Source organism: Narcine bancroftii, chromosome 5, assembly GCF_036971445.1.
Source record: "Narcine bancroftii isolate sNarBan1 chromosome 5, sNarBan1.hap1, whole genome shotgun sequence".
Taxonomy (NCBI): domain Eukaryota; kingdom Metazoa; phylum Chordata; class Chondrichthyes; order Torpediniformes; family Narcinidae; genus Narcine; species Narcine bancroftii.
This window is the reverse complement of record NC_091473.1, coordinates 91,807,705-91,832,169: the sequence shown is the minus strand read 5'-3', so window position 1 is coordinate 91,832,169 and position 24,465 is coordinate 91,807,705. Positions and strand designations below refer to the sequence as shown.

At 37.4% G+C, this 24,465-nt stretch overlaps 2 protein-coding genes across 4 annotated transcripts in view; one reads left to right on the top strand and one right to left on the bottom strand.

Moving 5' to 3' along the window:
• Nucleotides 1-24,465, top strand: part of jak1 (Janus kinase 1) — a 154,774-nt gene that overhangs the window by 125,565 nt on the left and 4,744 nt on the right. For all 3 annotated transcript variants that reach the window (XM_069938345.1, XM_069938344.1, XM_069938343.1), the window contains exons 14-21: nucleotides 754-887; nucleotides 4,085-4,220; nucleotides 5,228-5,379; nucleotides 6,465-6,618; nucleotides 7,164-7,258; nucleotides 8,847-9,039; nucleotides 15,171-15,295; nucleotides 23,072-23,244. In XM_069938345.1, the coding sequence (XP_069794446.1) occupies nucleotides 754-887; nucleotides 4,085-4,220; nucleotides 5,228-5,379; nucleotides 6,465-6,618; nucleotides 7,164-7,258; nucleotides 8,847-9,039; nucleotides 15,171-15,295; nucleotides 23,072-23,244 (1,162 nt within the window). The remainder of the gene's footprint in view (nucleotides 1-753; nucleotides 888-4,084; nucleotides 4,221-5,227; nucleotides 5,380-6,464; nucleotides 6,619-7,163; nucleotides 7,259-8,846; nucleotides 9,040-15,170; nucleotides 15,296-23,071; nucleotides 23,245-24,465) is intronic.
• raver2 (ribonucleoprotein, PTB-binding 2) overlaps nucleotides 17,434-24,465 on the bottom strand; it is a 162,381-nt gene continuing 155,349 nt past the window's right edge. Inside the window, exon 17 of the mRNA XM_069942360.1 lies at nucleotides 17,434-17,638. The gene's annotated coding sequence lies outside the window, so the exon portion shown is untranslated. The remainder of the gene's footprint in view (nucleotides 17,639-24,465) is intronic.

Here is a 24,465-nt window from a genome sequence, read left to right as displayed (position 1 = left end):
TGACCCTGCTGCAGTAGTTAATTTTGAATGATTGACAGGTAATTGATAACAATCCATTCATATGATTTATTCCAAGAATAAATCGATGTTTTGAACTTTGCCATTTGCGAAGTTGATTTATTTTTGTGATCACCTGTTTTGGCCTGAGCCCTTCTTTTTGGTATACCATACCTTGGATGAAGGGTTTAGACCCACAACATTGGTTACCCTTTACTTTCTATAGATGCTGCGTGACCTCCTGAGTTCTATTTCTCAGCAAGGATACCTTGATATCCATAATGGCTCCTGAAGCTTCTTCTGAACAAAATAAGGATATCGTGCTTAACCTTGAGGGAAAGAAACTTGCCATGTCTTGGAGGCCCATCAGTAAAAGTTGTATTATTTACTTCATGGTGTTTAACGTATCAAATACATATGATCATTGATATCACTACGTAATTTTAGCTGGCTAATGGCAGCTGGGCACCAAAATAGTGCTTGAATAAAGTTTGCCATTGGCTTTCATGCCATTATTGATGATAAATTTAATGGTGTTATATTCATGTCACATTCTCAACTTGTTAATTCCCAGACTACCCCCCCCCCCCACTTCATCAAAAGTAAACAAGGGATGGATATGAGCAAATGAATCTTTAGAATTATGTGCCAATTCAAATAAAGTTGTTTCCTTTTATAATTATATTTCTAATCAAGAGGGAGGTCAAACAAGGCAAGGATGAAGATGCAAATAAAAACTGCAATTTTTTCCCCTAGATATCATGGTTGAAGAATTGGTTGAATTTGGACCACTTGATTTGTTCATGCATCGAAAGCATGAACATATTTCAAACTCCACACCTTGGAAATTTCTTGTTGCTAAACAGTTGGCAAGTGCATTGAGTTATCTGGTAAGGCATCAGTGTTAATGTATGTGTGCTTGATTAATATGTAAATTAAATAAAGGGAAAGTACTGTTCAAATAACTAATGTCAGATGGAACAGTGTTGGTGACGGTGAGTGGTGTACTTTGAATAAAATAAAATATCTTTAGTGGTAGAAATTGGAGTATTGTGGAAGTACAGAGAGGAAAACGGTGGCGCTGCCGCTGGTGCAGACCCACGGAGAGGAGATACAGTGCTCCCGCAGGATCCAAAAGTTCATTCAACTGTCCTCAGCTCCACACAGGCTTTGAATGGCTTGTTAAAGGAGGTGACAGTAGTTTTATTTAAAATTCTGCCACTGTGGGGTCCATGGCAAAGCTGGCGGTGCCTATAATCAGCAGACTGCAGGGAAGCTGAGGTCTGGCGCAGGGCACAAGAAAATGGGGTTTCCTTCTCCCCCCCCTCCCCCCCCCCGGTTTGAGAAGAAGAAGCAGAGGGTGTGGCCCATGAGATGGTGACCATGGTGGTGGGCCAGTGAGGGGACTCTGCAGCTGAATGACACACATGCAGCAGGTTGCTGGCAACTCGAGTCGAGGAACCCACATAGGCTGCAGACTACTGGAGACTGGCTCAAAACTGGCTGAAGGGGTACTAGGTCTTGGAACCGGAATGTGATGGGGTGCTGAAGAGTTCCTGATTGTGTCGGTGTTTTGGATCTGGAGCTCGGTTTGCCAACGGTTTTGACTGGACTCTGTGTGGTTGTGGAAGCACTGGAAGCGAATCTACAGATACTCCGTAACTCTGGGGGAGCTCTCTTTAGCATCTCCATCTCTGACTGTAAGAGGTACAATTCAGGCAATTTCTGCTGATGGCAAATCTGTCTGCCTTACAACAGGTAAAATCAATTTTGTGTAATTTTATTACATGACAATACATTGAATCTTGACTTTGGGGTTTCATATTTTCAAAATGTTAAAAATTCAGGTATCATAGACCATTGCAAAACCTAATATATTAATTGATATTGTGTCAGGAGGATCAGAATCAGGGGTGCATTGCTGCCGGAGTTCATTGGAGCACCACTCCAGCACCTCTTGGGGCCACTCCAGGCAACTCGTAGGATGGCTCTGGCACCTAAAAAATCAGTATATGCATATTATTGTGATTGATATGTATGTAAAATCAATGCAGAAAGCATGTACAGTGCTGTTTTGGCTTCCACATCAATATCTATTAACTATTTAGCAATAACTATTTTTAATGTTTAAATAATTTACAGTTCAACTTGGAAACAAACTGTTGGTAACTGATAATGAGTTTATTGTCATGTACAGGTACACGATCTTTTATCAGGAACCCTTGGTGGACAGTGTGTTCTGAATTTCGGATTTTTCTGGATTTCGGAAAGCTCACCTGAATTGTGCTGCCGTATCCACCCCACCCCCTTCCAGTCGCTTGACCATCTCCTCCGGCTGCTCGGCTGTCTCCATGCGCCGGCCATCTCTCTCCCCACTTACCGGATTTTAGATGTCCGGATAAATGATTGTGTACCTGTGCAATGTACATATGAACTGCATTTTCTTGCTGCAGTGAATAGGTATTAGAAGACTTTGTTATGGAATTATGATTCCCTATAACCATTTCAAGAGAATAAGCTGAAGAAATATTTCTACATCAAGTGTTACATTGCTGTTCCAGTATAACTAAGACTTGTAATGAAATAGTTGGCAGGGGTTAGCTGCAGTTGAGAAATTTTGAACGATAAAGGACAAATCAATTATGTAGGATGAAAGATGGTAATATTTTTTACATGGATTAAGAAGGTAAATGTGGATTTAAGGTTTCCCGAACTAGTATGCCTAGAACCAAATGGTATTATCTCAAAATAAGGTCAGAATAAATTTCTTCATCCAGAAGGTGGTAAAGCTTGGAAATCTCCACCAAAGAGAATTCTGGAGTCATGGTTGCTGAGTGTACTCAGATTTGATGGATTAATAGATATTACTGGAGTTGGTTAGTGCAGGAAAAGTGAGATGAGGTAAAGCATCAGCCATCATCCTATTGCAGGCATAAGGGGCATATGCTACTATAGCTTCTAATTCTTTAGTATAACAGTCTGTTAGGAAGAGAATGCCCATAGGAACACAAGGATAAACCTCCATTTAGAATTGATGTAGGGGAAAATGGTAAAAATTGGAAGGCTGTTTAACAAAATGCACTCAGCTTTGGTAGTAGATAGTTGAACTAATGGGGTGGAATACATCAGTACAATTTCATTGACATGGTTGCTTTCAAGTGTCAAAACTGTAATAGTAATAGATGGTGTGGCATAATTAAGTAAAAACAGAAATACAATACTTATACACTGACAAAGCCAAAATGACAGAAGTAGCAAGGAAGAGTGTTTACGAGGTGGTTTTTGATTGTTTGCACACATTGCAAGTGTAACTACTATTTAAAAACACCAGGAAGAGTGAAAACAGGGAACTTGTGACTAAATAAATGGATGGGAGAGGTCTGGAGGGTTATGGAATGGGTGCAGGTCAATGGGACTAGAGAAATGATGTTTCAGCACAGACTAGAAGGGCCAAATGGCCTGTTTTCTGCGCTATGGTGGTAGCGCAGAATATTATTAAGGAAATGTCAACTGGGCTCTTGTAAATAATAATAGGATTGGATAGTTGAAGTGGAATTATGAAGTGAAAATCATGCTTTGAGATTGTAGAGAATTATTTAAGAGCAAACAATTTGAATTTTTGGAAGATCATTGACAAAGTGCCTCACAAATAATTCAGGAATATTAGAGCATACTTTATTGGTCTTCATCAACTAGCATTGATTGAGCATAGATTAATAGACAAGATACAGAACAGGAAAGAATGAGACATTTTTGAGTTGGTAGGTTGTGGACACAAGAGGTTAATCTATCCAAGGTTACTATCATAATGCTTGGTGGGTCATGGTGCAGCCTATAATTGTGTGGGTATATTGGTGCAGATACTCGCAAACCAAGTGGTATTTTTTTGAGAATTTTTTTTAAAGCAGAATTGATAATTAATTTGGTGAGGCTTAAGTGATGAGGGATAAATTATTTAAGGTGTAATAGGCTAAGCTGCTTTTTCTACTTTCATGATCTTTTACTTGATTTTCAAACCACCAAGAAAAATTGACTAGTGCATTTCGATATCAAGTATGGAACTAACATGAATCAATTTCATGAACAGGAGGACAAGAATTTAGTGCATGGAAACGTATGTACAAAAAATATTTTGCTGGCAAGAAGAGGTATTGAAAATGATGGTGGTCCATTCATCAAATTGAGTGATCCAGGTGTTCCTATATCAGTGCTGTCCAGAGAAGGTAACATTACCAGAATTTTGGTACTTTTTTAAAAAAAAAAGTATTTTTTAATGTGCATTTTTAGCTTAAATTAACAATGGAAAATCAATCCCTGATAATAAATTTCTGTCTTTACCTGTGAGATAAAAGCTCGTGAGCTCTGGATTGGAGTTGGGAAGGGGGTGGGGGATGTGAGTAATACAAATGTCAGTGGAGTCGGTCGAGTTCTATGGTGTGACAAACTCTGAGATGATAGATTCCGGTGGGTGACAATCTGGCATTGTGACAAGTATAGAAGTAGCATGGATGGGCCAATTTCTAGACTATGACCAGACTCAAACATAGATGGGTTTAGGAGGAAGATGCCAAATCCCATGTGTCTGTAGATAAGGCAAAGACATGATCCTGTAATCAAATGTATCCTCTATTAGGCCGAACAAAAAAAAATGATTACTCAATGCACATTTGCTCTGAAATCATTCCTTATAATTCTTTAGTTTGGAATAGGTCATTACCTACCTCCTGCTGCAATGCCACTCATATAACCATTACAGTACGGAAACATGCCATCTCGGCCCTTCTAGTCTGCACCGATTTAAGTGAACTTCTCTAGTCTCATCTACCCACTCTCTGTCCATAACCCTCCAATCCCCACTCATCCAACCTTAAGTGACAAAGTTGACTCCGCTGCATCCGCCTCTTCTGGAAGGTCATTCCACTCTCTGAGTGAAGAAGCTTCCTCTCATGTTACTTCTAAACTTTTGCCCCTTAACTTGTGACCCTTCGTTCCAATCTCACCTGCCCTCAAGGATGTGTATTACGCTCTCCATTTCAGGCAGCATCCATGGAGAGAAATAGATCATTGACATTTGGGGTCAAAACCCTGCTTCAGAAGTCCTGAAATGTTTGTCTATTTCCCTCATGGATGCTGCCTGACTGCTGAGTTCCACCAAGAGTTTTTTTTGTTCTAGATTTCATTATTCAGTATCTTCCCCACTTGTTTATTAGCTTATTTCTTGCTGTTACAGAACGTGTTGAGCGCATTCCTTGGATTGCACCGGAATGTGTCGAAGACTCTAGTAACCTGAGCATTGCTATAGACAAGTGGAGTTTTGGTACCACACTGTGGGCTATCTGTTATAATGGAGAGGTGCCTCTAAAAGATCGCAGCCTGGCAGAGGTATTTTAATTGTGAATAACCTCTCACTGCTTTTTTCTCATTTTCAAAATATGTCAGTTCCTCTTACCTTCCTGTTGTCAAGGATCTTTGTTATTCATTTGTCCGCATTTAGAATGTAACGAATACAATGGAATGTAAATATGCCCACCAACCTCTGGTTTCAAAATTATAATTTTTTTAGTTAGCATATGAAATTCCTCATCCAAGATGAGGGTTGAGCTCAATTAAGAAACAAGTATTTTTTTGATTTATGATTGCTCAGTTTAGTTGATTTTGTGTTGTTTAATTTTCCAGTAAGATTTAAACAGTTGATAGGATTCAATTTCTTTTCACTCTTGTAATTGGAATGATGTCCTTGATCTGTCCCTCTGATACAATAATATATTTTTAAAAATGCACGGTAAAGCTTTTGGAATGTATTCTGCATCTTTATCACTTAATAATTCGGGAGGTTATTGTTTGACTATGATATTTTGATACTGGGATGTGAATTTGAATTGTCTTGCCTGATTCTGGTATGGGCATTGTGTCCCAGGAGGTCAATATTCAAAGGGATATTTTCCTCATGCATATTTGTTATTTAGCTGTAAGTATGATAATAAAAATTGTAATACTAATCGACTTCTAATCCTCAGGTTAAACAAAGTATGAGATGAAAATCTCATCATGGCAACTGAGGGATTTGTGTTCCATGTAATTAATTGTAACTGAAATAAAATATCCATCAATGACAATGAAACTACCAGATTGTTTAAAAAATTGCTAAAAATGTTTAGAAAAAAATCTGCTGTCCTTTTTGGTCTGCCTATCTATGCGACTCAAGATCAACAGAAGAGTGGTTCGGTAATAACCTGTGTCCAAAAGAGTCCATTACATTATGGCATATGTTTGTAATGCAGTAAACATTTTTTTGCTCAGTTCATGAGATCCTCACCTGTTCTTTGCCGTCCTGCCCTTCCTCCCCATGAAATTTATCTTTTTAAATCTCAAAACTGGGATCACTGATTATATTTCATTTTATATCCAACATTTGGCTTGATCCTTGTAATCTGTATATTATAATATGATCTGTTTCCTTGATATAGAAAGAAAGATTCTATGAAGCTCGATGTAAACTAACACCTCCATCCTCCTGTAAGGAATTGGTTGAACTAATGCAACAGTGCATGACATACAACCCACCTGAGCGACCATTCTTCAGGGCCATCATGAGAGAGATCAATAAACTGCAAGAGCAGAGTAAGAAATTACAGTGTCCGGAAGATTTTGAGTTTTTTTTTCATAAAAAGAAGTGTTTCTCTAAACAATGGTTCAAACTTTTGCAGCTGTCTTCCATTAGCCAGCTATGGGCAGATTTATATTGTGTACACTTGCGCCACCTTTGGAGGCCTGTTCATTTTCATGCTGTTGACAGTTGTATTGAGACGAGTGAACACTCCTGTTTCTAGCTTGGAGCAAAGGAGGAAGATTTTAAAAAATAACGATCCTTTATCTGTGCAAGTGAATAAGCATTATTAAAACAGAATTAATTTAAATAATACTTTGTTCTTGTAACTTTTATCTTGACCATGTGCAGAATTACTCATCTTTGGTAATTGCTATAGAGACATGATAATTATTGGGACAATTTGGGTGGAAACACAGACAATGGAATGTGTAGTTTTTAAACATGGCCAAGAAACTGAGCATTACCTTGAGAAGGTTACTCAGTAGCTGTTCACACTGTCTGAAAGATATTTAAGAAAAGAAAGACTTGGCAGAAATTATGTTTTATTTTTAATTAGATCCAAATATAGTTCCAGAAGATAAACCCAATGCGGAAATTGATCCAACACATTTTGAGAAAAGATTCCTCCGAAGAATACGGGATCTTGGTGAGGTAAATCTCTGAATTTGTCTTTACTTACCTAATCATGTACTTATTTTTTAAAATTGTTGAGAAAATGAATAAAGGTTGAAAGGTGCAGAAGAAAATCAACAAGTTTGACCAGGGTGGAAAATGGAGTGTCTTGGGGTATTTCTGATTCCAAGTCTGTGCATCTTTCCCCTGATCCCTTGCAACTGCAGGAGGTGGAAAAATTGTCTTTCCACCTGAGCACCCTCCAAATGAGGCAAAGATTCACATGCACCTTCTCCACTGTATTCAATAGTCACTTTAAGATGCGTCATCTAGAATGTAATATTGGAATGGTATTCAAGGAAAAAAATTGCAGAAAAGAGTCGGTCATGAAAAAAAAGTGATATGGCAGGAGTGAACTTAGTGTGTGAAGCACAAAAGCCATTTGATTCTTCAATCCTTTTGATGATATATACTATAGACAAACTAACATTGAAAACAACAGCAAAAGTAGAATATCCATGTTTAGTCAAAACAAAGCATGGGTTTAAATGACAGGACTTATTTTTAAATTGAAACAGATTAGAAAATTATACAACAGGTTAGACAGCATCTGTGAAAAGAAAAACAGTTAATGTTTCAAGTTAAAAATCCTTCAGATCTGAAAAAAGAGCTTTGAACTGAAATATATGTTTTGCTTTCTAGAGAAATATGCCCTTCATCCCATGTTTCTGTGCTGGCCTTGTGTACGAATTCAGTTCTCCACCTGTAGCTTTGAGTATTTTTTTTAATTAATTTGTCTTAGCTTGATGTCTACTCAGTCTTGATCTGCCCTCAGGCAGGACAAATTAATCCTATGTCAAGTGAAATTCTAAGATTTTTGTGTGACCTGACTTCCAATCAATGTTAAAGAATTAAAAGTTAGTAAATTACTTCAAATTTAATAACTTCTGGTTATTTGGGGAATTTAGAAGAAAACTTCCCCATCGTGTGTTTTAGCCTCATTTATAGGTCAAGGGTCAGAAAGACCTGGCATTATTTTAACTGCTGATTGGCCATTTCAATTGGCAGTGAGACCAGGACATCTCATATGAAGAATGTAACTAAGAAAAAGGAATGAAATAGAGAAGTTAAAGTGTGATTGATGCTTTATGAACAGGCCAGTCAAGAACTGGAACCTGGCTGCCCACAGGCTTTGACTGGATTCATTAGGTTGGGTCTGGAAAGAGATTGCAAGTCCTTGGTGCATGTTAGAGCAGACTACCTTCTTGCAATTCAAAGGTGTGCATGCCACTCCCAGGATAAGATGCCCCAGGCACTTGAGCTGACAGAGAACACAAGAAAATTGAAGTTGTGTGGTGGCCCTGAGACAGCAAAGTCCAATGATAGTTACCAAACTGATGGAGTTCTTGACCTAAGCCTGCAAAACTTTGGCTCAGTGTTGTTTTTGAATTGGGTCACGTACTGAAAAAAATACATATACTCAACAGAGATTGGGTTCCAGGTAGCCTTTAATGTTCTACCTGGCTCATTCTCCCTCAAGAACTGAGCACATAGAAAACTAGTACAGATTTGAACTCTGTGGATGCACCAATCAAGTTCATTTACATTTTTGTTTATCATTTATAAGGGCCATTTTGGAAAGGTTGAGCTCTGCCGTTATGATCCGGAGGGAGACAATACCGGAGAACTTGTTGCTGTCAAATCATTGAAACCAGAAAGCAGTGAAGAACATAAAGCAGATCTCAAACGAGAAGTTGAAATTTTAAAGACTCTCTATCATGAAAATATTGTTAAGTATAAAGGAATATGTACAGAAGAAGGTAATTCCCTATTTCTTAACGATAATTTTTAAAAAAAATCTGAGGTGTTGGAATTAACCATATGATTTTTATATTATCTCAAGCTTGTGGTTCTTTTAAAAAAAATTATTTAATTGTTTGCATCATTACAGGAAAAAAATGAATAAAACAATCAAATATCCACCCCCCTCTTTCAAAAGTAAGAAAAGGAAAGAAACACCTAGCATTGAATATACAATAATATTAGCATAGGCGATCATTAATTGTTATTAAAAATTACTCATTAAGAAGAGTGGATAAGATAGAAGAGCTGGATGGAAAATTATCCATAAACGGTTTCCAAATACTATAAAAATTTTCAACTCGATTCCTTAAACTATATGTAATTTTTTGCAGATTTGCATCTCATTATACCATCTAGTTAATAACACTTCTCTATCACCTTTCCACGATATTGCGACACATTCCTTTGCAGTTGCTATTCCAAAACTTAAACATTTTCTTGATATTTGTCCTATTTCAACTTTATATCCTTTTCATAAATATCTCCAAGTAAAAATATTCTTGGATCCTTTGGTATCTTTATCTTTATAATTTTCCCTAATAATAAACTCGGTTCATTTCAAAACCTTCCCACTTTTTCAAAAGACCACACTGAATGCAAAAAAGTCCCTATTTCTTTCACACATCGAAAACATTTATTTGAATAATTAGGATGAAGCCCATTGAACTTATGTGGAGAATAAGCTTGTGATTCTTCTAAAGGCTCACTTGATAAATGTAGTGGAATGATTTGGTGGTTACTACTATGGACATGAAATTGTCCAGCTTCAGTCACCGATTCATTCAGTTATCTAGGAAAGATTAAGGATTATACAGTTTGTTTTCAGAGTGACCTTGCAAAGAACCTATTGACATTAATTCTATGTACTGGCACTGGCCTTTTATGCTTTGGTGTGAGTACCTGTTTCTACCAACTGCTGGGGCAGCATGCTTCAGATTTCAACAACCCTCTCTGTGAAAAAGAAATTCTCCTTCGATCCCCTTTCCAACTCTCTATACCTTCTGTTTTTAGACACCTCTACATAGAGAAAAGTTTCCTCCTATTTATCTAATCTATGTCCCTCATTCAGGTACCTCCACTCCAAGTAAAAAAACCTAGTCTCTTAGAATGAAATGCTCCATCTCAAGGAACCTTGTGTTGAAATTTACGTGAACTTTTTCCAGTCCAATCTCACCCCACAGCACGCTGAGCTGAACTATAAAGAATTCCAGCTTTGGTCGAACATTGTTTTTGCTTTTCCTTCATTCTGTGCCCTGGATGATGAAGGCAAATATCCCAGATGCTTTTTTTAACCACCCTATTTTCAGAGTCACACAGCATGGCACAGACCTCTCAGTCCAACTATTCTATGCTGATCAAGTTGGTATTTTGGTCCATATCCTTCTAAACCTTTCCTATTTAAGAAATAGGAGCAGGAGTAGGCCATCTGGCCTGTCATGCCTGCTCCACCATTCAATGAGATCACGGATGATCTGATGATCAGCTCATCTTCACCTACCTGCCTTTTCCCATACTGTGTAAAAATCTATCCAACCTTGTCTTAAATATATTTACTGAGTTGGTCTCCACAGCTTCAAAAGGCAGTGAATTTCAGATTCACCACTCTTTGGGAAAAGCAGTTCCTCCTCATCTCTGTCTTAAATCTTGAGGCTATGACCACTAGTTCTAATATATCTCTCCAAATGTCTTTTGAATATCATAATTGTATCCTTGTCTTCTAGCAGCTCCTTCCAAAAATAGACTCCCCTCCAAGTAAAAAAAGGTTGTCACTCTTGAATGTCTCTCATTAAACCTCTGCCCTCCAGTTCCAGAATCAACTACCTGGAAAATAGTGTGAGCATTAACATTCTCCATCTCCTTCATTTTCTAAGCCCCAATAAGGGCACCACTCAATCGAGGGAATAAAGACCCAACTTCTCTCCACAACTCATGCCCTCCAGTCGTGATAACCTGGTGAATCTCCTCTGCACCCCTTCCAACTTAAATAATCACACTTCCATTGTATGAAAATCATTAATGGATAACAAACTGTGCACGATACTGGTCACGGGCTTCCAATCACAAAAAACAATCCAACACCATCACCTGCTGTTACAAACCTAATGTTGGATTAAGTTTACCAACTTGCACTAGAGTCCATGGACTGTTTTCCTTTGGACCAGTTTCTCAATATGAACTTGTCAAAGTTACCTCTTCAAAATTTTCAAATACCTTAGTCACATAAGACCTCGCTCTCACAAAACCATGCTGAATGAATATATTTGGAAGAAAATATTAATCCTGCACCTCAATTTTTTTTCCAATACTAATATTAGCAGAGATCAGAACTACCTTATCACCAACATTGCTTTCTAATATTCTTGTTGAATGCTTTGGAATATTATCACTTTAGAGGCAAGTTGTTATCAATGAAATAGAAACATCAGCTAGACTCTGAATATTGAGTGAATTTGGGTGAGTGAAGAATTGAACTCTGATGCAATGCAGCTCAAGGACAAACATTTTCTCTTGATTTTGGTAGGGGTGAAATTCTGCTCAGTATCTCAACATCAGTCATTAGGTACCGAACAGCAGAAAATGTCAGGAAAATTTCTGCTCCAGTGCCAGTGTAAAAATGCCCAGACAGAATTTTTAATGTAAATTCCATCCTCCAATTTTTCCATTCATACCCCCACACATTTTTACAGAGCAGCAGCAGAGTAAGGAACAGGCCCAGTGAATATGACATTCCACCTCCGACAACCTCCACAACACAGAAAGGCTGTGTAAATGACCACATCAGGACACACCGAAGTTGGAATTTTTTTCAGAATAATTTGGAAGTATTGTGTTTTGTTTTAAAACAAGTTGAAAATTATACAGGAGGTGTTAGGAAGGTGAAGGGTTGTTTTATGATTAGATTGCTGTGACTAGTGGTGCTTATACTGTTATTTACATCAATGACAGAGGTATTATTAGTAGGTTTGCAGATGACATGACAATCGGGGCTGGTGTTCATGATCGTAGGTGACAGGATGATACCGATCAGTTACTGAGATGAGCAGAGCAATGTCAGATGCAACTTAATCATATTATGTGTGAGGTGATGCACTTTGGGAGAATAAATATGAGTAGGACATAATGGAGGATAAATAAGAGAAGATAAGATTCTGAGAACTAATGACAGTGTACAAGTCCAAGGATCCTTGAAGGTGGCAGCATGGGTTTATAAGGTGAAAGCAGCAAAGAAGGCTACACACCAAGTTTTACCCGCATGGGTCCCAGCAATGCCTGCTTTTGTTGAATAGGTTAAGTAAACTATGCTAAAAGCCTACACAGGGAAGGTCCTCAACTCTTCCTCAGTTTCATTGATGACCACTTTGGTGCTGCCTTATGCACCCATGATGAGTTCGTTGATTTTATCCACTTAGCTGTCAACTTCCATCCTGATCTCAAATTCACCTGGTCCATTTTTAGCAACACTCTCTCCTTTCTCAGGAGACAAAGCCTCAACAGACATTTTCTACAAAGCTATTAACTCCCACAGCTACCTTCACACCCTGTTCCCTGTAAGGATACCATTCCTTTCTCACAATTTGTCCAACTCTGTCGCATCTGCACCCAGGATGAGGTTTTCCATGCGAGGTCATCTAAGATATTCCACTAAAAATAAAGGCAGTAAGAGAGGGAAGAGCCAGCCTTGTTTAACTAAGGAAATAAAAGGAAGTAGAACATTAAAAGCTCGTGTATAAAGTAGTCAAGAGTAGTAGGAAACTGAAAGATTGGGAAAACTTTAAAAGGCAACAAAGGGTCATGAAAGTAAATTAGCACAAAATATAAAAAGATAGCAAAAAATGTTACAACTATACAAAATGGAAGAGGATAGCTGGAGTCAACATAGGACCCTTGGAAGATGAGAAAGGGAGATTGACCTTAGCCATAGATGGGATCCATATGGGTCTATCTATCATCTATGCATTGCCAGACTGAGACCACCCACAAGTTAGAAGAACAATGCCTGGGCACTCTCCAACTGCATGGCATTAACAATGACTTCTCAGGTTTCTGTTAGCCCCACCCATCTCTCCCCTTCCCCTATACCTATTTCTCCTTTCCTCTAACTCTGTTTCTCTCTTTTTCCTCCAGCTTCTCCTATCCATGTCTACATCAATTTTTGTCTCTTGGCCTGCACTCCTCCCCCTGCCTGCTTTTTTGCACATATCTTGAAGAAAGGCTGAGGCCCAAAATGTTGGTTATATATCTTTACCTCCTATGGACACTGTGAGATCTGCTGAGTTCCTACAGCATTTTTGTGTTTTTACACCAAGCTCTGAGGAAGTAGCCTAGATCAGATAGGTACTGGGTGAACAGCACGGATAAGGTAATAGAAGGTCCTGAATGGAACAGTAAGGCTAAATATCTTTAAACTAAAACAATGAACATTTGATACTGTAAATTATATTTATCCACAACAAATTGACAACTTTGTACCTTATTACATTTTTAAGCATAAAATTTGCATTGTCCTAGTCAGGTGTTATGCTCCCAAATGTCTTAGTTTTGTTCAAAAAATATGAAAAGAAAACAGAATTAATTGGGCCAATAAAACAATGCAGATGTTACAATGCTGCCAGTGAAGGACTCATTTTAACTTGGACAACAATTTAGCAGGCAAGTAGACAATGGAGTGGGTCCATTTTGTGATTTTACAGTACTGATTTAGCAGTGGTTGTGTTACAACTGACCTTGGAGGATCTCCTGCAATTACATTTTAAAAATTGGGTCTTCAACGTCAATGGCACCCTGTCACATTTTAAGCAGACATGAGTTAATATGTTGCAGCTTCACCGCCACATAAATCCATGTTATTTAAAGCAAACAATGATTCAAGACTAATCAAAACTATCCTTCGCAAGAACAAGAGCACCAAGATCAGTTTTAGAATCACCAAAAAATGGTAACTACACAAATATCTAGCCTTGTCATTTATAGTGATTATGGCTGATTTTATACAGATTCAAGTTCCATACTCTGATTTCTAAAAGGTCTAAAATGAAATTTTGCCTATTTGGATTCTCTCCTTTCAGAACATTAACACAAGTGTGTAGTAGCTCAGACTGCATTGGTACAAAAAGAAACACAGTTGGTATAGCGGTTACACCACCAGCGATTGGGACCGGAGTTCAAATCTCATACTGTCTGTCAGGAGTTTGTACGTTCTCCCCGTGTCTGCATGGGTCCTGCCCCCCCCCCCACCATTTGAAATGTACAGGGGTTGTAGGTTGCTGTGCTGTATGTCTAAAATGTTTGTGGTTGATAGCAACCTGGAACCTGCAATTGTGTTGATATTTGCACCAGAAACACCATCTTTTACTCCAGGGATTCTGCATGACCTGATCATTACAAATTATTTACTTTCATGCAGGCTATTTCTTTTCTAATGCACAGGATTCTGCTCAAGCCCAGAATTTAAAAACATCTTTGTCCTCATACCTTGATCAAGTGGCCGCTACCACATGGTTGTTTCTTAACGTTGCCATGGTTTTGGTCGCATTTGTCTTGAATACTAGCTGCATAATTAAGGATCTGAGCTAGAGGATATAAATATAAAGCTTGTGAGGTCACACATACCAATGTGGTTTCATATTTTATGACTGGTCTGTGCATATTTATTCGGCATTACTCCTGGGATTACAGGCTGTCGGAATAGATACCTCCTGTACTATTTCAGAGAATTAACCTCATATTTTCACAATCAGCTGGACACTTAAAATTTACTTGAGCCAAGGAACGATGAGGTACAATCTTTAAAGCAAAGAATAAGCTTTCCAAATAAACATTCCTAGTGTAAGATTTCGTAAACATCCATTGCTTTACCTTTTAAATTGTGCCATGGCGAAAGTCATACTTGAATAATATTGGCTGTAAGATCTCTTTCCTTGTGTCTAATTTGGTGGAATGAAGAGGAAAAGCTGACCTTTTCAATAGGAGGCTGAATCATTCATGGAGGTGGATTTAGGAGACAAAGCAACACATTAAATGGACCAATTGTCTCTTCTTGACCTACCTGTAGGCAAAACTTTAAACTATATTTTCTTTGGTTTTCCAGGTGGAAAGGGGATGAAGCTGATCATGGAATATCTTCCTTCTGGAAGCCTTAAAGAATATCTGCCTCGACATAAACTAAAAGTGAATTTAAAGAGTCAAATTAACTATGCATTACAGATATGCAAAGTAAGTGATCATAATATAGATGATGTCAGTAACTACTTTGGCTATATTATTGGTCCAGATAGTTGACTGTACCTGGACAAAATAATACATTCCCATTAGAATTCTAATGAGTAGAAGTTCATTTTCTTTAGTGCTTTGGCATTTGCTGAAATCTTTCTCCTAAACCCACCCAGCATCCTTCCTTTGTGATAGTGGATGTAGAAGGCATCTTAATCTTGTTAACCTGTCTTTATTCAACAACCACAATTATTTACTATCAAGCATAATATAACCATATAACAGTTTATGGCATGGAAACAGGCCATTTCGGCCCTTCAAGTCCACGCTGGTTCACTCAAACAACTCCACTAGATCCCCCCACCTATTCTCTGCCCATAACCCTCCTACCCATGTATATATCCAGCCTCCTCTTAAAAGAAAGAATTGACTTTGCCTCAACTATTTCCTCTGGAAGATTATTCCATTCACACACCACTCTCTGAGTGAAGAAGCATCCTCTGATGTTTCTCCTAAAATTTTGCCCCCTCACTCTCAACTTATGTCCTCTTGTTTCAACCTCCCCTGCTCTCAGGAGGAAGAGTCTACTTGTCTATCTATTCCCTTCATAATTTTAAACACCTCTATCAAATCCCCTCTCAACCGTCTACATTCCAAGGAATAAAGTCCTAACCTCTTCAATCTTTCTCTGTACTCTAGGTATTTTAAGCTAGGCAACAACCTGATAAATCTTCTCTGCACCCTCTCCACCTTATCTATATCCTTCCTATAATTTGGAGACCAGAACTGAACACAATACTCCAAATAATAGGAAAGATAATGGGAGCACAACCTCTCCCTATGTCTAATTCTCCTACCCATCTGCTCAAGCATTTAAAAAAATGAGGCATGAAACTTTTTCCACTTGTCCTTATGGACATGAGTGCAGGAGCCAGCACAAACAGGATGTGATATATTTTACAATATCTAAATATTTTAACGTGTATACAATAAATAAATGTAAATATAAAAATAAACAAAAATTTACATACATTTATTTTGAACACTTTTAAATATTTAGATAATGTAAAATATATCTCATTATAAAGCAGCTACAGTAAAGGTCTTAAAATCCAGACTTCTTGGGGATTGGGTCAGTTCAGATTTTCCAGATTCTAGGACAATACTTTTAAAATTCAAATTTAAGCAGAATAAAGAAGAGATGGACAGGTAAATTTTGATAGGGCTATGAGCCCAGAGGACCCCCAAAACCCAGCAGCAATAGAAATTCACAAAGACAAATGGTTACTTAAACAAAAGTTGCTTTTAATTTTCTTTAAACATAAAAACAGGATCAAACTTTAACATTACTATTAACTTAACCCCCTTCTAATTCTAAGCACACGTATGTAATGTGTATATGTTTGGGAAAATTCTTTGCTTTAATAGTCCAATCATTCACTTCTCCATATTAACAGGTATCAGGCAATTCTTACATTTATGAATATTCATAAATGAAGATTATGAAGCTTGACAGTAAAATGGTTACCGCTCAGGAAGGTTCTTATTGGTTTCAGAGGGAGATTTGTTGCTTGTGGGACACACACACAATCTGATTTCCTCCGATCAGCCACTTCAATGTCTTGCTGAAGAAACTTGCCCCATCATCGGTTTTCCAAATGATAACCTCTTCTTCTAGGTCACCACAGAGTTCCTCTTGTTTCCCTTATTTCAGGAGAAAGACTTTAGCCAGCCATTTCCTCTTGTAAGGACTACGGGGTTTTCAACAAGTCTACCATGTTGCAGCCTTAATTGCAGAACTGACTTCCCTCTCTATCAGAAGAAACCTGTTTATCCTTCCTCTCTCTGCTTGTAAAAACCAAACCCAATCCTTGAAAGATCTTATCAGCCTCTACCTGTACATTATTCCATTTCTACCTATTTTGAAGTTCCTTCCAAAGCAGTTCCATTGTCTTTTGCAAAGCCACTGGTGCCTGAATGTCTGGCTTCAGCAGAGCTCTTGCATTTTAAATGAGATGTGAAGTATAAGTATCTGTGAAGTGACCTACACTAAATCCCCACAATCTATCTCTTTTAAAAACACACACACACACATATATATATATATATATATATATATATATTATAATCCATAACAATAGTTTATTAACAAAACATTTTTTATTAAAAAAAGTACAAAAAAGACAAATAATATTTATTCATTCATTTCCTCAATTTCTGTGAATCTGTGGTGTTTATGCATGCACGCAGACAAAAGCCCACTAAATTTTAAAAGTTTGGGAGTATGTGAAGTTCAGATGGTCCAGATTTCTGGATTTTTACTGCGTCTTGAAACAATTCTCCTCACTGAAATACAAAAGACACAAATCTTATAAATTATGTAATCAAGGAAGTTGATTAAACCTTACATAAAAGAAGATGGTTGGAATTCAAACATCCCAACTGAATTAATTCCTCAAGCTTGTATCCTAATATCAACCATCTCCAGCTGCTTCATCAATATTCAGGCATGGGCTTAGTGGTGGCAAGTAACATTCATGCCAAAGTGCTAGGCAATGACCATCTCTGACATTCAGTAAATATCATTGTTAAGCATCCCCATCATCAACACCACCAATTGGAATCTCACCTGGACCAGTTGCAAAATTTGGCAAGAGCATGTCAGAAGATGGGTAGATTGCAGTGAGCACTCCACCTTTTGTCTTTCCATTAATCAGGAATCCTTTCCACTTGCATGAATGAAACATCAACAACTTAAGACAAAGCCAATTACTTGATTTGGGATCCTATGAAGTGCCTAAAACATTTATTCCTTCCACCATCAATATATAATGTGTGCAATGTGTACCATCTTTTATCTTCCAAACTCACAACCTGTACTATCAGAAAGAACAAGGACACAGCAGCCACACAGAAAGACCATCACAAATTCCTTTAAAACTGCACACCAATCCTGGAACTCCCACCCCAAGAGTATCAAGGTGGTCACTTACAGAATAATTTATGCAGTTTAAAAAAAAATCATTCTGGGATGATTACATATAAATAAATGACTCTTTTAAATAATTTTATTCTCAATTATATCAATCAGATTCAATTCATGATTAAAATAAGATTAATATATTTTTTTTTATCTCCGATATACCTAATTTGAATGCTGAAGAGCAAAAAGATTTGAATTCTTTTTTTTAGCAAAGGAGGTAATGAGTTCGTTAGAAAATAGCAAGTCACTGGGGGAAGATAGGTTTCCTATAGAATTTTATAAAAATTTAAGAATCTTTTGATACCTCCATTATGCTGATTATAAAATATTAGCTAAAGTGTTAGCAAATAGATTGATAAAATATCTACCGAAGTTAATAGATATGGATCAAACTGAATTTGTTAAAAATAGGAAATCTACAGATAATGTGGCAAAGTTGATTAGTTTAATACATTTAGTTCAAAAAAGAGGTGATTTAAGTGTTGCAGTAGCTTTAAATGCAGAAAAAGGATTTGATAGATTAGAATGGGATTTTATTTTTAAAATCTTAGAGAAATTTAGGTTAGGGTTAATATTTATTGATTGGATTAAAATAATATAAAAGAACACTACTGTGAAAGTAGTCTCTAATGGTCAAATTTCAACAACTTTTCGATTGACGAGATCAGACAAGGTTATCCACTATCGCCTGCTTTTTTGAACCCTTTGCTGAATTAATAAAATAGATTAATAAAATAAAGGGTATTAAAGTGAATCAGGAAGGACACAAAATAAGTTTGTTTGCGGATGATGTTTTGATTTATTTAACAGACCCATTAAATTTATTGCGCCAACTTAAATTTAGATTAAAAGAATGTGGAAAAGTATCTGGTTATAAAATTAACTGGGGAAAAAATGAAATTATGCCTTTAGTAAAAGGGGAGTATGCAAATTGTACAAGGTAGTTGATTTTAAGTGGGCAGATGTGGGAATAAAATATTTAGGTATTTGGGTGGAAGCTGAATTAGAAAATGTATTTAAATTAAATCATTCTCCATTATTTTAAACAAAAAAGGAAGATTTGGAAAGATGGAATATGTTACCTATTATTTTAATAAGTAGAGTATAAGTGTGTAAAGATGAATGTTTTTCCTAGAATACAGTATCTTTTTCAATCAATTCCTATTCCTCAAAATTAAATGCTTGTGTTATGAAATTTTTATGGAAAGGAAAGATGGCATGAGTTTCTTTGGATAAATTTACTTGGATTTATGATTTAGGATGTTTGCAGCTCCCTAATTTTATGAATTATTATAAAGTTGCATTTTGTTAATGTAATGTGTGATTTAAATAAAATTCCAGCTTAGGTATATAGAATTTAGTAAAATAGGGGAACCAAACGTACAAGATTTTATTTATAAATGGAATTTAATGTTGTTAACAATGAATATTGAAGCATTTAAATGAGGTTGATAGTCTGGAAAAACACCATTATTTCAGAATAGATTAATTCAGTTTTCCATGGGAAATAAATTTTTAAAGATTTGGAAGTGTCAGGGAATTAAGATAGATGTTCTTTTGAAGCAAGGAAATTTATTTATTTTAATAGAATGAAAAAACGAGATTTTGTTATTATAGCTTGCAATATCCAAGTTACCCCAAGGTCTCATAATTCTTTGATAACATAACTCAATGTTTCTCTATAAAGTTATGACATTTTTACATGAAAATTACGGTCAAGAGCCATTATTATCAGTAGTGACGGAATTAAAATTATTGTTACATAATGGAAATATAAAGAAAGCCCGGAAAATAGAGCTTCATAATCTAGACAAAGATTGGAAGTAGATTTGAATAAACAAATAGATGAACGAGATTGGATTGGGATATGTAGATAAAATATGAAAAGTACAATAAATGTGAAGGAGCAATATAATTTTATTCATCAGTTATATTTAACACCATATAAATTAAACAAAATCGAATCAGACCCTTTTGGATTTTATGTTTTGGATGTGGACAGGAAATTGGTATGTTTTTGCATGCTACTTGCAATGTTCTAAAGTTAAATCTTTTTGGTTAGAAATGGTAAATTATTGAAACAAATAATGGGGATTAAATTCCCACAGGATCCAATGTTATTTTTATTGAGTGATATTAAGAATATTGAACCTAGGATGGCAGCAAGGGGCTTGTAGGATGACCCAAGAGCTCCCCAAGGAAAAGAGAATGAAGGATAGATACAAGAAGATCCCCCAAAATAAAAGGACCCCAAAAAGAAGAAAGAGTGAGGAGGGAAAGAAAAAAGATGGGAAAAAGAACAGAGAAATAGGATGGAGGAAGAGACTCTCAGACTCGTGGAGAGGTCGACCTGGGACCTAGTGGGACATCAGCAGTGCCAATGGAGCCCCGTAGCTTCCTGAGGGAATGAGACTCACCGAGGAGGGAAAGACAGCCAGGTCGACATGAGCGTATTCGTGGGAAAAGAACAGAGGAGGAGCTGACGGTGGTAAGATCGCTGTCAGGCTTGGGAGATGCAGAGGCCAAGTCGACAGCGATGCGGGCAGCAACGGGAGCACTGTTGGGAACAAGCGGTTCGGGGATCCAAGGTCGGGGGAACCAAACCGAGGAGAAGTGGGTGGCAATGGGAGTGCTGTTGGGCGTGGATCAAAGTCGAGGGGGAGTCAGCGGCGACGCAGGCAGCAACGGAGAGAAAGACCCCGTGGACTGGAAGAAAAAGTCATGTTGTAGACATGTTAAGGCCACTCCAATCAACAGGCATGAAGAGGTCAGGTCCAAGGTGTTAGAGGGCAGTCGAGGTGTCAGGCTTGGAGGACTCCAGGAGTAGCATGGCCAGCGGGGATTTTGCAGGATGGCCTGGAGTCAGAAAACAAGGAAGAGCAAGGGAGGTGAAAGACAGATAAAGTGGGCAGAGGACCTGATGTCCTTTACCAGAGAGATACTGGAGGCCATTGGCCAGATAAAAAGAACTTTGAAGACACTGGTGGCAGGGCAGGGGGCAATCAAAGAAAGGCTGGAAAACCTGACAGAAAGGGTATCTGAAACGGAAGAGAGAGTTAAGAGAGGAAACAAAATGGATGCATGGGAAAGGGATAGGGTAGAATTTGAGAAGATAGATAACTTAGAAAACACTAGCAGGAAGAATAGTGGGGTGAAGGAGGGGAGAGACATGGTGGAGTATCTTAAAAAAAAATTGGATCCCAGATACACTGGGGAGGGAACAAATTGGAAATAATCTAAGAATAGATTGAGCCCACCAGTCTCTTGTGCCCCCCCCCCCCCTCACCTGGAGCCAAACTAATGGCGATGTTCTATCCTGGTAAGGCTCCTTCACTACCAGGATAGAGAGAAGATTTTATGTGCGGCAGAGGAGGGGTTGGTGGAATGTGAGGGGGAGAAGGTTTTATTCTACCCGGACGCAAGTACAGTGCTATTGAAACTCAGGAGGGAATTTGACCCAGTTAAAAAGAGCCTTAAACAAAAAGGAATTTAGTTTACCCTCCTTCACCCATCAACGCTGAAGATAGTAAGGACTGGAGGGGGAAAGAAAAGGTTATTCCAGCATGGCTTAATTTCTAATTGTCCTCAAAGATGAAAGTAAGTGTCCACATTTAAAAAAAAAATATTTATTAGTTCAAAACCACACAATAAACAACATAATTCAAAACAATACAAATGGTATATAAAAGAAAAATAAGAACCACCCCTCCTTCCCCTTACAAAAGAAGAAAGAAAAAATGAGTAGGAACAATCCAAGAGACCCTCAAAAGGAGTGCCTATTACTTTAATAGACTGAGACCTTAAGGAGAAGGGAATATCAGAGCTTCACTTAAATATTAATCCCCATATTTTCCCCATATTTGTCTCTTAAATTATCAGTAGTTTTCTTAAGTTGTATAGAACTCTGAACTTCAGCAGACAATTTTTCTATACCCAAGTCAGTATCAGACTTCCAAGTTATGGCAATACATTTTCTTGCTATTGAAAGCAATTTGAACAAACTTCTTTTGATACATATTCAATTTCATCTTGGGTTTAATATTCTTTTTGAATATTTTAATTTTCATAGACTCATCAAACAAACATTATAATCTTTTTTAGTATTCATGTAACATACTGAGTCTGTATTTATCTCCCACCCTGATACAACTGAAAGTACCGTCAATTAAATTACCTTGATAGCAAAACAAAAAACAACCTATATAGTCCCCCCCCCTCCCAATTTATCTTTGCTACTGGTGCCAATCCCCATTTTAAGATGTGACCAATGCACCCATCTCCCTTTCCTTGACCTCCCTGTATTCATTCTTATTTCTAATATACATTCATCTTTAAACATTATCATTATGAAAAAAAACATATCCCCTCGTATTCCTAACAATTACAATATTTACAGTCCATCTTTCCCCTGATTCCCTCTTTCCACCTTATTTACATTTAATCCTGAAGTGGTGGCAGGGTTCTTACAAAGTTCTTTGCCTCCCTTGGATCCCCCAAACAAAATGACATTTTCAGCAATATCAATTTATTTTAACAATTTGGGCAATTGAGAGAGTATGGGAAGGATAAGAATGCACCTGTTGTAGAAGACAAGAAAAAGAAAGTGAATCCAAAGGGTTTTAATCCCTTTGAGGACAAGTTGAAAACAGGTTAGGTTGATGCCTGCCAGAATGTCATCATTGCCCAAGTTGATTGTACCATTCAAAGGAATAAATTAGAGACGATGGTCAACATACAAGCTTCCATAAAACTGAGGCGGTATTTGCTTGAATAAAATTGAAAACTTGTCATTTCAGGGAATGGAATACCTTGGATCTCTGCAGTATGTTCACAGAGATTTGGCTGCAAGAAATGTTCTTGTGGAAAATGAAAACAGAGTAAAAATTGGAGATTTTGGACTGACAAAAGCCATCCAGACCAACAAGGAGTACTATAAAGTGCAAGATGATTTGGATAGTCCTGTGTTTTGGTGAGATTTGGAGTATTTGCTTTTGCACATCAAGATGGACTGATTTGCTTAGAATTTCTTGAGACTTTGCACAGGGATGAAAATTTCACAGGCAGAATCAACATCTAATGATGTTAGCTCCCCAGTAATATCAAACATTGCAATCACTTCTGTAGCACAATGCTAGATTCGACAAGAACATCAGAAATAAAACCAGAGTAAGTAATTTGGCTCTTTAACCTTTAACCATTCCCTCAAGACCACAGGCAGTTTTTCTTTTTTTTTGTTTAAAAACCTCAGTGCCACTTCCCTACCATATCTGCTGAAACTAAAAACATTACAACTGAGTCTCCACAGTCCTGTAGTGGAATTCAAAAGATTAACTAACCTCTGCACAAATAATTGTCTACCCATCTCTGCCCTGAATGGCTAACCATTGGATGGTTTGACACCTGGTTCAAGATACCCACAGCCAGGGGAAACAGAAATTCCATAACTATCTTTAAATACAAAATGAGATCTTCTTATTCTTCTATACAAGCTCAGTCTGCTTAATTTCTACTCATATGATAAACCCAGCATTCCTACAAATCAGCCTCATTTTCTGAATTTCTATTCCTTAGATTGAGGGAAATGGCACCTACAAACAATATTCTGGATGCACTCTCCCTTGGGCACCATATAATTGGATTGCCTAGTGCTGTCCTGCAGTACGACCAGTATGCAGTTTGCCTTTCTTGATGTTTGATGTACCTATGTGTCAACATTCCATAATACTTGTATCAAAACACCAAGGACCCTCTGAGAACCAATCATTTTTAAACACTAATAGATTTTCCAAATTATATTCCATCTGGAATATACTTGTGCATTCACTTAATCTGTCAGAATCCCCTTGAAGTTCCTGCATAGTCTGCAAAATCCACACAAACATCTAGCTTTTATCTGCAGTAAATTAGATATATTAGACTTGAAACCCTTCCCCCATCCAAATTATTGAGGTTAACTGGTGCCGCAGCACAAGTTCCATAAGTTTGCCCACTGAAAGGTTGCACAGGTAAACCCAAGTTCAGTTGTCAGATTACAGGTTACTAGATGTTGTTTCTGGAAGAAAAGCTGGTGTTTTTTCCTGCCAAGACATTAGTTCATTTTTTTTGGGTACTTTTCTCATGTATTCTTGTTTGCTTTAAATTGTATGAGATGTCCATCTTTTACTGATTTCCAAAAGTGCTGGATATCTAT